The sequence below is a fragment of the Bos grunniens genome, chromosome 18 (genome assembly GCF_055505025.1).
Source record: "Bos grunniens cultivar Pamir isolate PY7600 chromosome 18, Bosgru_T2T1.0, whole genome shotgun sequence".
NCBI classification, from domain to species: Eukaryota; Metazoa; Chordata; class Mammalia; order Artiodactyla; family Bovidae; genus Bos; species Bos grunniens.
In genome coordinates this window covers 2,586,861-2,601,975 of record NC_141182.1, presented here as the reverse complement: position 1 = coordinate 2,601,975, position 15,115 = coordinate 2,586,861, and the positions used below count along the sequence as shown (strand labels likewise).

At 48.6% G+C, this 15,115-nt stretch overlaps 1 protein-coding gene across 3 annotated transcripts in view; it reads right to left on the bottom strand.

Moving 5' to 3' along the window:
• Positions 1-15,115, bottom strand: part of ZNRF1 (zinc and ring finger 1) — an 87,281-nt gene that overhangs the window by 9,383 nt on the left and 62,783 nt on the right. For all 3 annotated transcript variants that reach the window (XM_086349899.1, XM_086349900.1, XM_086349898.1), the window contains exon 2: positions 653-748. In XM_086349899.1, coding sequence (XP_086206025.1) covers positions 653-748 — 96 coding nt within the window. The remainder of the gene's footprint in view (positions 1-652; positions 749-15,115) is intronic.

Here is a 15,115-nt window from a genome sequence, read left to right as displayed (position 1 = left end):
GCTCCCTCTGAGGGGACTCAGTCTGAGTGTGGCTGAGTGAGGCCAGGAGGACACCGAGGGCAACACAGCACACCCGTGCCAAGGCAAGGTACTGGGGCTTGATCCCGAGGAAACAGCAGCCCATGGACAGAGCCTGGTGGGCTTCAGTCCATGGGGTCCCAAAGAGTGGGACACGACTGAAGCGACCGAGCACGTATGCACGTCTTTGCACAGCACGCTAGGCAGGTGTTCACTTTCACTTTGTCCACGGGGTGTCGTGGCGGGGGACTGGGGTTTCATGGAGTCCCCTGATGTACTCATGCTCAGCCCCGAGGTGGCGGGTCAGTTCTTAGTCCCCAAAGGTGTCCACACATCACATCTGTTCTGCCCTGGACAGTCAGGCTTAAGCCGGTCATGCAAAGCTCGGCCGGGACTCCCCTTCCCCACAGAGAGCTGGCGCTCCCGCAGACCCTCAGCTGTCAGCTGTGTGTGACCAAGGCCTGTCTCCCGACCAGATGCGAGAGGAGCTAAGCGGGTAGCAGGAAGGACGGGGCGCACTAGCCTCCTGAGGGACTCCCGCCCTGCCCCACTCCCCTTACCCTTCCCACTTGGAGGCAGGGTGCAGAAGCTGCCCAGAGGCCACCCCTGCCTCCCGCCCCAGCCAAGCCCTCACCGTTGTAGGAGAGACGAGGTTTGCTCAGACACATTATAAAGTGCATTTCCATCTCATCAGAAGCCACGGACTTGGAGCAAATGGGGCACTTGAAACCTGAAAGAAGAGAGAACAGAATGAAATGTTTTGTTTCCCCAAATCAAGCATATCCATAATAAAGGTAGAAACTCTTGTGTGACTCTGGCCATGTGGGCTCAGAATCAACACAGAGAATGACAGTCTAGATACATCCCACAACTGACTTCTGCATTAAGGCAACCAGCATTTCGTTTCTTTGTTATAGCCTCCAACTCCCATTTTTTTCATGGAGGCTCACCCTTAGCAGAGACATTACTTTGCCGACAAAGGTCTGTCTAGTCAAGGCTATGGTTTTTCCAGTGGTCATGTATGGATGTGAGAGTCAGACCATAAAGAAAGCTGAGCGCTGAAGAATTAATGCTTTTGAACTGTGGTGTTGGAGAAGACTCTTGAGAGTTGCTTGGACTGCAAGGAGATCCAACCAGTCCATCAGGAGATCAGTCCTAGGTGTTCGTTGGAAGGACTGATGCTGAAGCTGAAAATCTAATACTTTGGCTACCTCATGCGAAGAGCTGACTCATTTGAAAAGACCCTGATGCTGGGAAAGATTGAAGGCGGGAGGAGAAGGGGACGACAGAGGATGAGATGGTTGGATGGCATCACCAACTCAATGGACATGGGTTTGGGGGGGATCCGGGAGTTGGTGACGGACAGGGAGGCCTGGCGTGCTGCGGCTCATGGGGTTGCAAAGAGTTGGACACAACTGAGCGACTGAACTAAACTAAACACCCTTGTCATGCCCCTTGCCGAAGCCTACCAGCCATCTCTGGCACCCGACTTGAGTTTTCTTTGCATTCAGATCCTTTCCCAAGGGGGTCTAGTGGGCAGTGGGGACAGGGAGTCATTGAGCGAATCAAGGTGACAGAACAGTCTGTCTTTGAATAACAAAAAGCTAACATCCTTCCGCCTCCGGCCCTCAAACCACTTAGCTAGATTGCCTGGGGAAGGAACCCCTACAGGTGTGGGCACCTCCGCCCCTCAGCCGGAGCACCTTCCCTCCCGCGGCCTCCGCAGCTGTCCTTGGAGAGTGTGCGTGCAGCGGGGTGGCCCTGCAGAGCACTCCCAAATGCCGCACATGCCTTGGCCACATGTCTCCAAGAGTGACAGCTGTTTCACAACCGCAGGCGACTGACCCTGCTGTTTTATTCTCCAGGAAGTTTACTCATTACACACCTGGGGAGTTTCATCAAACTGTATCAGCACTGGATATTTTGGCGGAGAACCTTTTGAGCTGAACTCCATTATGCATTGATTGCTTTTTTATAAATTATCTTCTGACCGATTTTTACAGATGAGTACAGATTTTTACAGATAAATACAAATCTTTCCAATTTTCCCCATTTTACTTTTATTAAAATTACTTTTCAAAGGGGGAACTCCCTCCCTGGTGCTCCGGTGGCTAAGACTCTTCCAGGCCAATGCAGGGGGCCTGGATTCCATCTCTGGGTCAGGGAACTAGATCTTGCATGCTGAAAATAAAGATCCCACATGCCTCAAGGAAGACTTGGTGCAGCCAAATGAACAAATATTTAAAAACAAAACAAATGGGAAATTCCCTGGTGGTCCAGTGGTTAGGACTCTGCTTTCCCAGGTTTGATCCCTGGTCAGGGAACTAAGATCCCACAGGCTGCACAGTGGAGCAAAAAAAAAAAAACCCTACTGTTTTCAAATAGATTACTTCACTTTCATTCTACTAAAAAGACTGAGAAGTCATCTATTTATTTGTCCACATCAAATTTTAAACACCACAGTGTCTCCCTTATGCGACCATAACCCCTACTTTCCCAGTCTGGAGTTTACAGGTCAAATACAGGACGTCTAAATACTGTTGTGAAGATTTGACCCTTCCGTTAATTTTCAGCCTAAATGTCCACACACAGTTTCACTGGACGCAGGAGTAGTATCTACCATGAGGAGAGGGTTCAAGGCAAAGAGGAGCTCACAGCTTCCTCAGTGTCCTTCCTGAGGGGGCTCGCTCACTCTGCGGGGCAGCCCCTGACCTGGACAGCTGGCAGTGCTGAGACAAGAAGCGGGCCGGCTCCCGGGCAGGGCACAAACCCGTGGCATGAAGTCTTCTCCAAACCCTCCTCTCTTCAGGGACAGGGCTCTGAGCTCCAGAACCAGACAGAACACCCACAGTCCGGCCTGCTCCGGGCAAAGCGGACCTCAGACTCTGCGGCACCGACCCCACTCCCCCAGCCCCTTCCCTCAGAGATACTCAGCGTCTATGTGTGTTGGCTAAAAAGTCCTGGAAGTGCTGTCATCTCAAGGACTCTGGCTGAGCTTTGAGAAAGGGCTGTATTTTCTGATCTCTGGGTGGTTGTGAATCCATCAAAGACAAAACCGGAACACAGAAAACAAACATGAGCAGGGAGGGTCCACCCCGCGTCCCAGCACAGGTGAGTCTGGCACAGTGAGAATGCTCTTCTAACCTCGTCCTTCTGTCTCCCTGAATCTGCCTCAGGCCTGTGTCCTGCAAATTCACCAATACTCATACTCAATAACATTCCACAGAATGACCAGCCACTGAGAGAGCAGTTGTTCACCCTTCCTTCTCACTCAAAAGACCAAGGTTTTGCAACACTTTAAGTGACTACAAGATGCTTTCACTTTAAACTGGCCAAGTTTAGGACCCTGCCTGCAGGCTGAGGTCGCAGGGCTGAGGGGAGCCCAGGATGGACCTGACAGGTCCTCAGATACCACGTCCTGATGTGGCCACTGGGAGGTGGTAAAGTGACTTCTCACTAAAGAAACACCCTTCACCTTGCACATTACTCACATCTCTGATTACTTAGAACAGTCGTAGTTGTTACAATGGCATCATTCAAACCTTTGCACCCCACTGTGATGCCGAGTATAGGAGAAGGGTCAAGTTACAGCTACGATGCTGCGAGAAAGGGACACCCGGCAAGAAAGGTCTAGGAGGAAACGTCACTAGACATTTATGTCCTAGGAAAAAACAAGCTGAGATTCACACGTTTAGGCCGATCCTCTCATCGTACAGATAAAGAAAGAGACCCTGGGAGGCCAACAGCCAAACAACTGGGGCTGAGCTGAGACCAGAATCAGATTTCTTAGCTCCCAACCTAAAGTCCTCGCCGTTGGAGAAGAGTTGACTGTGGGTGTGATACTGTGATTTCTAATCAGAAGTATACACTTGGCCTTTGTCCTGTTTCTGGCACAGACCTACACTAAAACCCTTGGAGTGCACTAACGAAAGGCCAACAGCATCTGGTCTTTCGTCAGCACTTCCTGAAACAGCTCCAGAACCAAAGGTGAAAGAGTTAAAGGGCTGATTATCCACAGCCATCCCCTTTGAACTGCACCACAGTCCACGCACAGAAGGTGACTTCTGGAAAGTCCCCAGATGATAACCCAAGGATGGGGTCCAGTTGCCCAGAACCAACCATGTGATTAGAAGACTGGAACTTCCAGCCCTGACCTAGAGGCTGGATCAGTCACCAGGGATTTAATCGATCATGCCTATGTGATGAAATCCCCATTAAACCCCCAAGGAGAGGGTCTGAGAGCTCTCTGGCTGGAGGTCTGAGGAGAGCGGTGTGCCTGGAGCCACTGTGACTCTGCGTTCCTTCCCCCGACCTGACCCTGTGCACCTCTCTCCCTGGGCTGTTCCTGAGTTACATCTTTGCATAATAAACCGTTGGTCTAGTGAGTGAAATGTTTCTGAGGTCTGGGAGAGGAAGGGGGCATGGGAACCTCCAATTAACAGGCAGCTGGACAGAAGAGGAGGTGACAACCCAGGCTTGTGACTGGCCTTGGAAGTGGGGGCCGTCCTTGGGGGCTGAGCCTGTGGGATCGGATGCCATCTCCAGGTAGATACCCTCAGAATTAAGTTAATTGCTTGGTGGTGTTGGGAAACACACCTCAGAACGGAGTTTTCAAAAAGAGGTGGGCTGGGAAATACTAGGTCTTGGAGGAAGCGCCACTATAGTAGGAAAGACCTATATTCTAATGAAAGCAGGGTCAGTACCATTTCCATCACTTACCTCTGCGTTTGTGTGTGTGTGTGTGTGTGTAAGGCTAAAAAAAAACAAAAACAAAAAACCTCAGGGTCTGTTGTCATGTGAGTGGGGAAGGCCAAGATGACCCGGGTTTTCCAGCCTCAAGACCTTGGCAAGTTATCTACTCTCCCTGGACCTCAGTTCCTCATCTGAAAAAGAGAGACATCTACTTCCCTTTGGAGGATCAAATAAGAAATCTGGAAGCGGGCTAAGATGACGCTGAACAAAGGCATACCACCAGCAAGCCAGGCAGTGCGTAACGGGGAAGGGGGGGGTGTGGTGAGGGATGGGGAGACGGACCAGCGGGGCACCTTGGCCGTAACGGGGAAGGGGCGGGGGGGGCGGTGAGGGATGGGGAGACGGACCAGCGGGGCACCTTGGCCGTAACGGGGAAGGGGCGGGGGGGCGGTGAGGGATGGGGAGATGGACCAGCGGGGCACCTTGGCCGTAACGGGGAAGGGGCGGGGGCGGTGAGGGATGGGGAGACGGACCAGCGGGGCACCTTGGCCACAGGTCATGCAAAAGTGTGCTGGGGCTGACCATGGCCATCTCTGCTGGGCCCCTCTCTTCAGAGCACAGGACTCTGGAGCACTGTGAATGGCGCTTCCTGTACAGCCGACAGGGAACTGTACCCACCAGGTCCCTAACCTGTAAGGCACCCACTCATGCAGGTGATCATCAACCGCATTTTCGCTGATCTGGGCAGCTTTACAGGTCTTCTCATTTGCTGGGAATATGAGGCGGATCAGCATTAACGTTAACTCTATTTTGTAGAAGAGGACACCAGGGTAGGTCACCTGCCCAAGGCAATGCAGCCAGAGGGTCAGGGCTGGAACCCAATAGCCAGGGAGTCTCGCCTCCCAGCAAGCACTGTGTTCCCGGGACCGTGGGACACGCCAATCAGTGCAGGAGGGTCACACGGCAAAAGGGACGTGAAACGCTACACACACACACACACACACACACACACAAGGCATCCTCAAACATTCATCTCAAGGCTTCCACATCGTCCCAGCCATGCCCCCTGAAGCAACCGCGGTCCTGGATAATCCCACAAACTGTACCAAGAGACAACTTTATTTTCCCCTGGAAGTTCTATTAATACAGAAGGACCGAGTTCTGCTTTCCTCTTGGCACTGAGCCTGTAGCATTGGTTGTAAGATGCTGAGTTTGCAAACTACCTTTTAAATGGAAAGTGAAGAGCAAAAGGTAAAATACGAAGAGCAAAAGGTAAAATGCAGAGAGCCTGGGGGGTGGGGGGACTAGTGATCCCAGCTCCCGTCCCGAAAGGTCCGCATGATCAGGATGGACACCGGCGCTCTGCTGCCCCAGGCACTGCTTGGAGCTGTGCACTCACGGCTCAGCACCAACAGCCCTACGATGACAAGTACTGTGATCTTTTTCACGTGAAATGGCTGATTTTAAAATGCCTCTTTTATTTTTATTGACTGCCCTGGGTCTCTGTTGCTTCAAGGGCTTCTCTAGTTGCCCCGAAGTTGGGCTTAGATCCGCTGCTGCACGTGGGGTCTTACTTCCCTGACCAGGGAATGAACTCCTGTCCCCTGCACTATGATCTCTATGAGCCATCTGACGGTTAAAAAAAAAATCTAGGAAATTTTGATACCAGTTTGAAAAAAAAGTCCCAACTGAACTAAAATCAGCCCAGCAAACAAACATCAAACAGTGGTCCCTGAAGTCATCCAACTGACATGATTTCCGTCAGCTTCATGCAACCTCATCAGCACTCAGGAAATTCGGGAAAGAGATGCTCTCTTGTACTTCATGAGGAAGCAAGCTCCAGGTGGGACTCTTGAGGACTCTGCCCAGCGAGCCCTGGAAGCGGGGTGAGCAGACAGCATGCGCCCGCTGCCTCCCCCTGTCTAATCTCTCTTCGGAGGGCCCTGCCCGCATAGTGTCTTCGTCTGCCGGAGGGAGGAAGCGCCGCTAGCTTGGGCTGGCCGGCCACGTCTGCCAGCGGCTCCCAAGCCTGTCTGCCCCCCCAGGCTGTGGCAGAGGCAGGGGCACAGGACAGAGCACCGCGGGGGACTCATCTCCACCCCAGGCCTGTGCTGGGGGGCTCCACCGAATGAACACTGCTACAGGACCCTTCCACCCCCCAGTCAAGAGGGAGATCCTATCAGAGACCCTGTCTTCCTTCTTCCTCTTGCTATCAGATCAGCCCAGGGTTACATAGAGAGGTGAAGGCCAGAGCCCAGCTGCTTCCTGTCGTTCGACAAGCGTCTGGCCTGAGTCGGGGGAATCCTCGCTGGACCGAAGATCGGAGCTCCCAGGACAGGACAAGCCTGCACCTGGTGCGGGGCTGTCCCCCTGCTATCCTGGGTTAAAGGGAGGTGGTGTCAGTGAGCTCCCCGGCAGAGAGCCAAGAGGGACCCAAACACAAACGTGGTCATGCACGTCCAGCGTCTTCTGGGACAGGGTTAACTGGGCCCTTGGACTTGACCCAGCTGCTTCCATCTGACCGGCAGAGCAACTGAGGAAAGATGGGGAAAACCAGCTCAAGTTACAACTCCCTCGTGCCTCTACAGCATTTATCTTGCAATACAAAGGAAAGCTTTTCTCGTTTTCCAAAACTGCAACCTTCTCCTTTAAGACCTGATTTCTTGGGCAGGCAGAATGCGTGCTCTCACGTTGCCCCAGTTCCCTTCCAGACCCTCCCTCTAAGCTGATGCGCTATTTTAGCCCTGCCCCAGTTCTGCCTGTCTCTGGGATCACCTAAAGGGAGAAAACGCAGAAGCAGCAGCCAGGGAAAAGGAAGCCACGCCAGGCAGGCCCTCCATCCTGGTGGGGGGCTGAAGGAATTCCTCCCACGGAGGGGCGCAGGGAGCACCCCCCACTCTGTCCCTACCAGCCAGGGCCTGGTGTTCTGCCAGACAGATTTCTCCCTCTCACATTCTTGTGGTGCCTAATGTCTGTTAAGTGAGACTTGACTACATGAATTCTATTAAATGGGATTTATTACAATGAAAGGCCAAAGGGTAACGCTGGATGACTTATTTTTCTATACCGAAGAAATGTGTCCCCAAGAGCACATGAGTAAGTACCACATTCTTAACACACACTGACTGTTTCTCTCTCTCCCCCTCCATCAAAGAAACACCTGGAAACCAACGCACAGTTTATCAGGGGTTGATGTCTGGGCCATTCTCTCCTGCAGAACATCCCGGACTAGGGAAAGGCCCACCAGTTCTGACTGTTGCCTCTTTCGACACACCTCTTCTGGACTCAGCCTCTTGTTCTAGAGTCTGGGGCTCACCTACTGTCCCAGGAGTCAACAGAATTCTCATAGCAAGTATCAGGAGACAGCCCCAAGGATAGATACTTAAAATCAATTTAATACCCAATGCGTCTGTCTGTGTATGTACTTAACCTATCTGTTGTGTTGGTTAATTTTGTGTTTACTGGGTCATGGGGTGCACAGATATTTGGTTACACATTATATCTGGGAGTTTCTGAATGAGATTAACATTTGAGTTCGAAGAGTGAGTAAAGCAGACTGCCCTTCCCAGTATGGGCTGGAATCATTCAATTTGTGGAAGACCTGCAGAGAATAAAAAGGCAGAGAAACAGAAATATATATATATATATATATCCCATTGGTTCGGTTTCTCTGGAGAACTCAAATACATTTCTTTATTAGAATGTCAAATGTTCAAGTTTAAAAGACTGACAACAACAAATGTTGGTGAGGATACGGAACAACTGGAACTCTCATATTCTTGGAGGGAGCATAAGAAGACAGTCATTTTGGGAAAAGGTCTGGTAGTTCTTTGTAAGACAAAACACACACTTAGCCTAACCCAAGAGGTTGTTGTGCGCAGTTGCTTAATCACATCCTACTCTTTGTGGCCCCACGGACTGTAGCCCATCATGTTCCTCTGTCCATGGAATTTTCCTGGCATAAATTCTGGCGTGGGTTGCCACTTCCTACGCCAGGGGATCTTCCTGAACCAGGGATCGAACAAGTGTCTCTTGCATTGTCTGCGTTGGCAGGCGGATTCTTCATCACTGGAGCCCTCCTAACACAAGAATTACTGTCTAAATATTTATCCAAAAGAAACAAAAACATATGTCTATATGAATATGTCTCAGAATATTCATCAAAGCTTTATTCTTAGCAAGAAATCTCTGAAAAAACCCAACTGATCATCAATAGAATGGATAACCTGTGATATAATCATGGAATGCAATTAGAACACTACTCAGCAATAAGCAGCATAAACTACTGATACATGGAACACAGACGATTATTAAAAACATGCTGAGTGAAGTGCATGAAAGAGCACCTGTAATAAGAATTATACAAAGTTCTAGAACAGGGAAAGTTAATCTACGGTGGAAAAAATCAGCACAGTGGCTGTCTCTAGGGGGTAGCAGTTGGGGCAGAGATTAATTGAAAAAGGTTCAGAGAAGTTTTTGGGGTGATGAAAATGCTGTGTCACAGGGAGGGCTTAGGTTACACACATGCGTGTATCTGTCAGAATTCTGTGAATGTACGCTGAAGATTCGAGATTTCATTGGTGTACATTTCATCTCAATCAGAAAAAACTGTAAGCAAATATTGAACTGTAGTTAATGACGGGCTGAACGAAGCATTTAGAGGGAGGTGTACTAATGTCTACATTAAAACAAAATGCATCGAAAAGTAAGATATATAAGCTAAACTTTTCAAATTTTCTGTATGTTTGAAATTTTCATAATATAATGCTGGAAAAAGTGTCATTTGATAATTTGCTTTTTCCTTTCTGAGACTGGATGTGTTTTATTTCTTTTCTTGCTTAATTGCTATGGCTAAGATTTCCAGTACCTGATTGTGTAGATCACAACAAACCGTGGAAAATTCTGAAAGAGATGGGAATACCAGACCACCTGACCTGTCTCCTGAGAAATCTGTATGCAGGTCAAGAAGCAACAGTTAAAACTGGACATGGAACAATGGACTGGTTCCAAATTGGAAAAGGAGTACGTCAAGGCTGTATACTGTCACCCTGCTTATTCAACTTATATGCAGAGTATATCATGTGAAATGCCAGGCTGAATGAAGCACAAGCTGGAATCAGGACTGCTGGGAGAAAGATCAATAACCTCAGATATGCAGATGACATCACCCTTATTGCAGAAAGAGAAGAACTAAAGAGCCTCTTGATGAAAGTGAAAGAGGAGAGTGAAAAAGCTGGCTTAAAATTTAACATTCAAAAAACTAAGACCATGGTATCCAGTCTCATCACTTCATGACAAATAGATGGGGAAACAATGTAAACAGTGACAGACTTTTTTTGGGCTCGAAAATCACTGTAGATGGTGACTGCAGCCATGAAATTAAAAGACACTTGGTCCTTGGAAGAGAAGCTATGACCAACCTAGACAGCATATTAAAAAGTAGAGACATTACTTTGCCACCAAAGGTCCATCTAGTCAAAACTATGGTTTTTCCAGTAGTCACATATGGATGAGAGAGTTGAACTATAGAGAAAGCTGAGTGCCGAAGAATTGATGCTTTTAAACTGTGGTGTTGGAGAAGACTCTTGAGAGTCCTTTGGACTGCAAGGAGATCCAACCAGTCAATCCTAAAGGAAATCAGTCCTGAATGTTCACTGGATGGACTGATGTTAAAGCTAAAACTCCAATACTTTGGCCAACACTCCAATACTTTGATGTGAAGAAAAGACCCTGATGCTGGGAAAGATTGAAGGCAGGAGAAGGGGACAACAAAGGATGAGATGGTTGGATGGCATCACCGACTTGATGGACATGAGTTTGAGCAAGCTCTGAGAGTTGGTGATGGAGAGGGAGGCCTGGCGTGCTGCAGTCCATGGGGTCGCAAAGAGTCAGACATGACTGAGCAAATGAACTGAACTGAACCATGTTAGATAAAAAGTTTGCCTGGGTATACGATTCTTGAGTTGCCTTCCTTTCTTCCTCAGTGGTCTGCAGATAAAATTCTATCATTTTTTTAGCTTCCTGGAGTTGCAAATAGAAAATCTGATGGCAGTGTGGTTCTTTTTCCTTTGTAAATGGTATGTTCCTTTGGCCTGAAACCTTGAAAGATTTTTCTTTCCATCCTAAGAGTTAAGCAATATTACTAGGATACTCTTAGATGTATCTTAAGTTTTTTCCGTTCATGGTAGGTCAGGAGTGCCGTTTACCAAATATTTCTAGCTTTCCTCCTTCCGGCTGTATGGTAGGAACATATGTGCCTCCGTCTGAAGTTGACAGTGGGATTGTGATTTGCTTTGGTGAATAAAATAGGAGAAGTGATATATGCACTTCCAGGCCCACTTCAAGTGCTAGTAATAGTTCATGATTCAAAGCCTGTGTCACCTTTCGTTCATGAACAACAACAACAAGCAAAACCCCCTCCTCCCACACCTGCACTGGCTACTGCATCACAGGGGAAAATAAACTTGCTGAGTTAAACTACTGACCATATGGACTGTTTGCTATTACATTTTAACCCATTTCTAGCCTGTCCTCACTGATACCCACTTCCTTTACCTTTTTCCCCTTTGAGTGCCCCTACTACTTGTATGTCAAGTGTCTTGGTTCCATCTTCCAGGTAGGTCTCTTGTCTCCTTTTCCATAACTTCTCTGTCTTAGCATCTACTCAGGAGTTCAGCCTTTATGACTCCTCCAGGCCCTGCCTGCCCCTGCTTACTGGAAGAGGTCAACGGTTGGCAGCTGAATCAAAGCAATGAGAAGTGCATTCTGATTAGAAGCCTCTCTGCCCACATATCCACATTTCCCTCTTTTAAATATACATTCACTTTTATCAGTAACAGTCCACATACGTGTCATTTTCAATGCCTCTGCATTCTACAGTAATAATATACTGTGCTTGGCTATCTTCTTCTGTGGGTGTTTAGATTCCCAGTTGTCGCCTACTATAAAGATTCTCTCAGTAGTGACTTCCATTCTCTACTCTAAGCAAGGAAGAGATACCAGTGTATTTTTGCTGTTTCTGGATTCTAGGCTGACTGGTCTGGAAGAAAGAAAATTATATTAGGAGTCAGAAGAAATAGGCTCTCTCTATCACTAGCCAGGTGGCCTTGTACAAGCTCCTCAGTAATATCTGCATAGGATAGCACCCTGCCTTCTTTCCAATATAGTTCTAAAATCCAACCAACAGTGGATATGCAAGTGCTCTATGCAGAGCACAGTCATGTGAAATATGAGGTGGCCATTTTACTGGGCTGCACCTAGTGCAACTTGAACATCCAGAGACTTGCTAGTAAATCTGCCTATTTGAGGAAATGTACAAATTCTTTGGGCAAAGAAGTGAAAAATGAGCTTATCCTATGTAATGTATTTTTGTGGAATCTAAGATGCCATCAATTTATTTTAATTGGAGTATAATTGCTTTACAATGCTGTTCCAGTTTTTACTGTACAACAGCGTGAATCAGCTACTAGGATACACATGTCCCCTCCCTCTAGAACCCCCCTCCATCCCCCAAGGTCCCACCTCTCTAGGTCGCCACAGAGCAGAGCTGTTCCCTGTTCTGCACAGCAGGCTTCTGCTCATTATCTGTTTTACACACAGCAATGTATATATGTCAGCTACTCTCTCGATTTGTCTCCCCCCCTGCCATCATTTTAAGAGGCACCATTATGAACCTCCAAGAAAGAGAAAAAAGCTGTCAGTTGTAATTTGGGCATGTGAGTATATGACACATCCTGATTTTAGAGTTAAATTGTGTTTAGTTGTTAAATTGTGAAATGTATGTGCCTTACAATCAATGGATGTATGAAAAACACATACGTAAATATTTTTTAAATATACAGGCTGAATCCCAATCAGTACATCTATCCCGTTCATTGGCAAAATGAGAACAGGCTCACTGGAGTGCCTATCATGGGAACAAGGGCAAGAGCTGCAGGCTGTGCATGTGGGCATGTGCCTGCTGACTGCAAACTCGCCCACGGCCACGGCAAGTCCTGGCTGCGCTCCTGCCAGGTGGGGCCCGACACCAGCGCTCCGGCCAAGAGAAAAGCAGGAAAAGCATTTGCCAGGAGCAGGAGCTATGCTGCTAACTGGTCCCGTTCCCCTTGACCCTCTAACCCATTTCTTCCATAAAGAGGCCCTGGAAGGACTATCCTGGAAGGATTACTGCGTGGAGGGAAGCAAGAAGGGGCATGACAGTCTGATGACCTGGGCCTGAGCAAGGACAAATACAAAAAGGATGAAAGGCTCCGTGTGACAGTGATCAAGTCCCCAGCCACTGACCAGGAAACATTACTGTCAAATGATAATCCCTCATCGCATGGCTAGCATGCTGGGCCAAACTTAGGGGCAGCCAATCATGACTCAGTGGATGTGGTCTCCAGATGAACATCTGGCTTTTAGTATGGAAATGTCTTAATTAAAGGATAGCTCATCTGTTCAAAGAGGAAGATGGCCCAGGACCCAAAGGATCAAGGCAGAATTCCAGGCAGAATTCCTTCAGATTCTTAGATATTAGGCTTATCTATAAGCTAGGCAATCAGACAGACAAGGCTGGCTGGGAAATGCCCAGTTACTCAGCCAAGTACCATGCTTTCCTCTCAATGGTGGTCTTGCCTCCATTCCAAGCCCCAGCACAGCACAGGCCCACATCCTCCGGACCCAGCACCCACAGCCGTGGTTAGAGGGGGCTTTCTGGAGTCTGGGCAATGCTGCAGTGCACCTGTGGAACAGGCAGGACTGCTCAGGCTTCTCCTTATAAACTCAACTGCATGGAGCAGGGCCAAGGAGCCCCCTCCCTCAGAAGAGACAAAGGGAACGTAATATCCGGGTTTTAGGCAAAAAAGGCAGTTACCACCCCCAGAGATATGGGGACTGCCTCCACAGTGACGGCAGACGCGAGCCTCGCTTCTTCCAATTCTGAGGGGGATGCTGTCTGAGCAGGACATGCGCCATGCAGGCCTACCCTCACACGTTAAAGATGCCCCTCCGCTGACTTTCCCAGAGAAATGGCACTATACTTGGAATCACCCTATTGTCAGCCCATACTCTTCCAAGTCCTGGGATCCTGACTGATAAAATTTCCAACTTTTAAAAAAATGGTGTGTGTGTGAGAGAGAGAGAGAGAAGGTGGAGTTGGAGGAGAGAAGGAGAGTTAGCAAAGAGAAAAGGACAAAGATAAAAATTTTTGCACAAAACCCATGCAGGACCAAGAGTTTATTTCTGGGTTTCTGAAGGCACTGTCCATCCCGATGCACATAAGCCTGATAGAGATTTTTCACTTACAAGAAAGAAAACGCTTAAACACACCATTAGATCATGTTCAGCCAGCACCTGACTTACCCGGCGAATGGACAGGACACTCTCATCTGGGTGACCGCTCATTCTGAAAAACGCCATTTGCCTAGCACTGTGGGACCTGCATCGACCTACTCACGCTGACAGCCCTGACCTCCGTGTCACTGGAGGTCTGCCAGAAGACCCTCCACAGCCCCCAGCATCGTCTCAGGATGCGGACCTCATGCTGCTGTACACGCTCCACAGAAACCGTTAGCTCCCGTCGGGCCCTGCCACGTGGCCACACGGCAGGCTGAGCTGGGTTATCTGCAAGGATGAGTGCTGGCTGGCGTCTCGCCTGGGCCTAGAGACCTGGCCCCTTCTCAGCAGGGCATCCGCTGCTCATCCGCACCTCCAACACAGAAGGAGATGTAGGCAGGAACTCAGCGGACATGATCCTGCCGGCCACAACTGTGCTTTGAAATGGCTTCTAAAGAGGAAGAAGCCAAAAGAATAGAAAGAGGTTGTTTTGAGAGCTCAAGAGCAGTGGAGTGATCAATCCTGTGAAAGAGAACTGTCAGGGCAAGAGAAGACCTTCATGCTTCAGTCCTTGATTTCCTGTCATCCACAGCTTTGAGTACCACAGAGAAAGAGATGAGGGGACCCTAAAGAGCTACGAGGTACTGACCAGTGAGTTAAAAAGGATTTCCTAGGGACCCTCCAGACACAAAGCACAGGCAGGAAGGGCCATCAACTCTAAGATCCCTGAAACAGCGAATGACCCCTATCAAGATGTGTAAAGTGTGCTACTATACTGATGGCTTGGAGTCTAGGAGACAAAAATGGGAGAGGTCGGTGTGGGGGAGCAAAGAGGGTAAAGGAAGAGACTCCACTGCAGTAGCAGGAATATGGCAAAACCGCCTCATCTTGCCTCATAATAGTTCCAAGGTTAAAAAAGTCACAGATCTCCTAATGATACATAATCTGGCTGACTGGCAAGCAAAATATTAGTAACATGCCGCAACATGAAAATCAAATATATGTCAGTGAACAAAATATTAAGCCACTAAGCATTCCCTGTATTGGACCTTACCCATGAATGCTGATGAGAAATGGGAACGCCATGCAA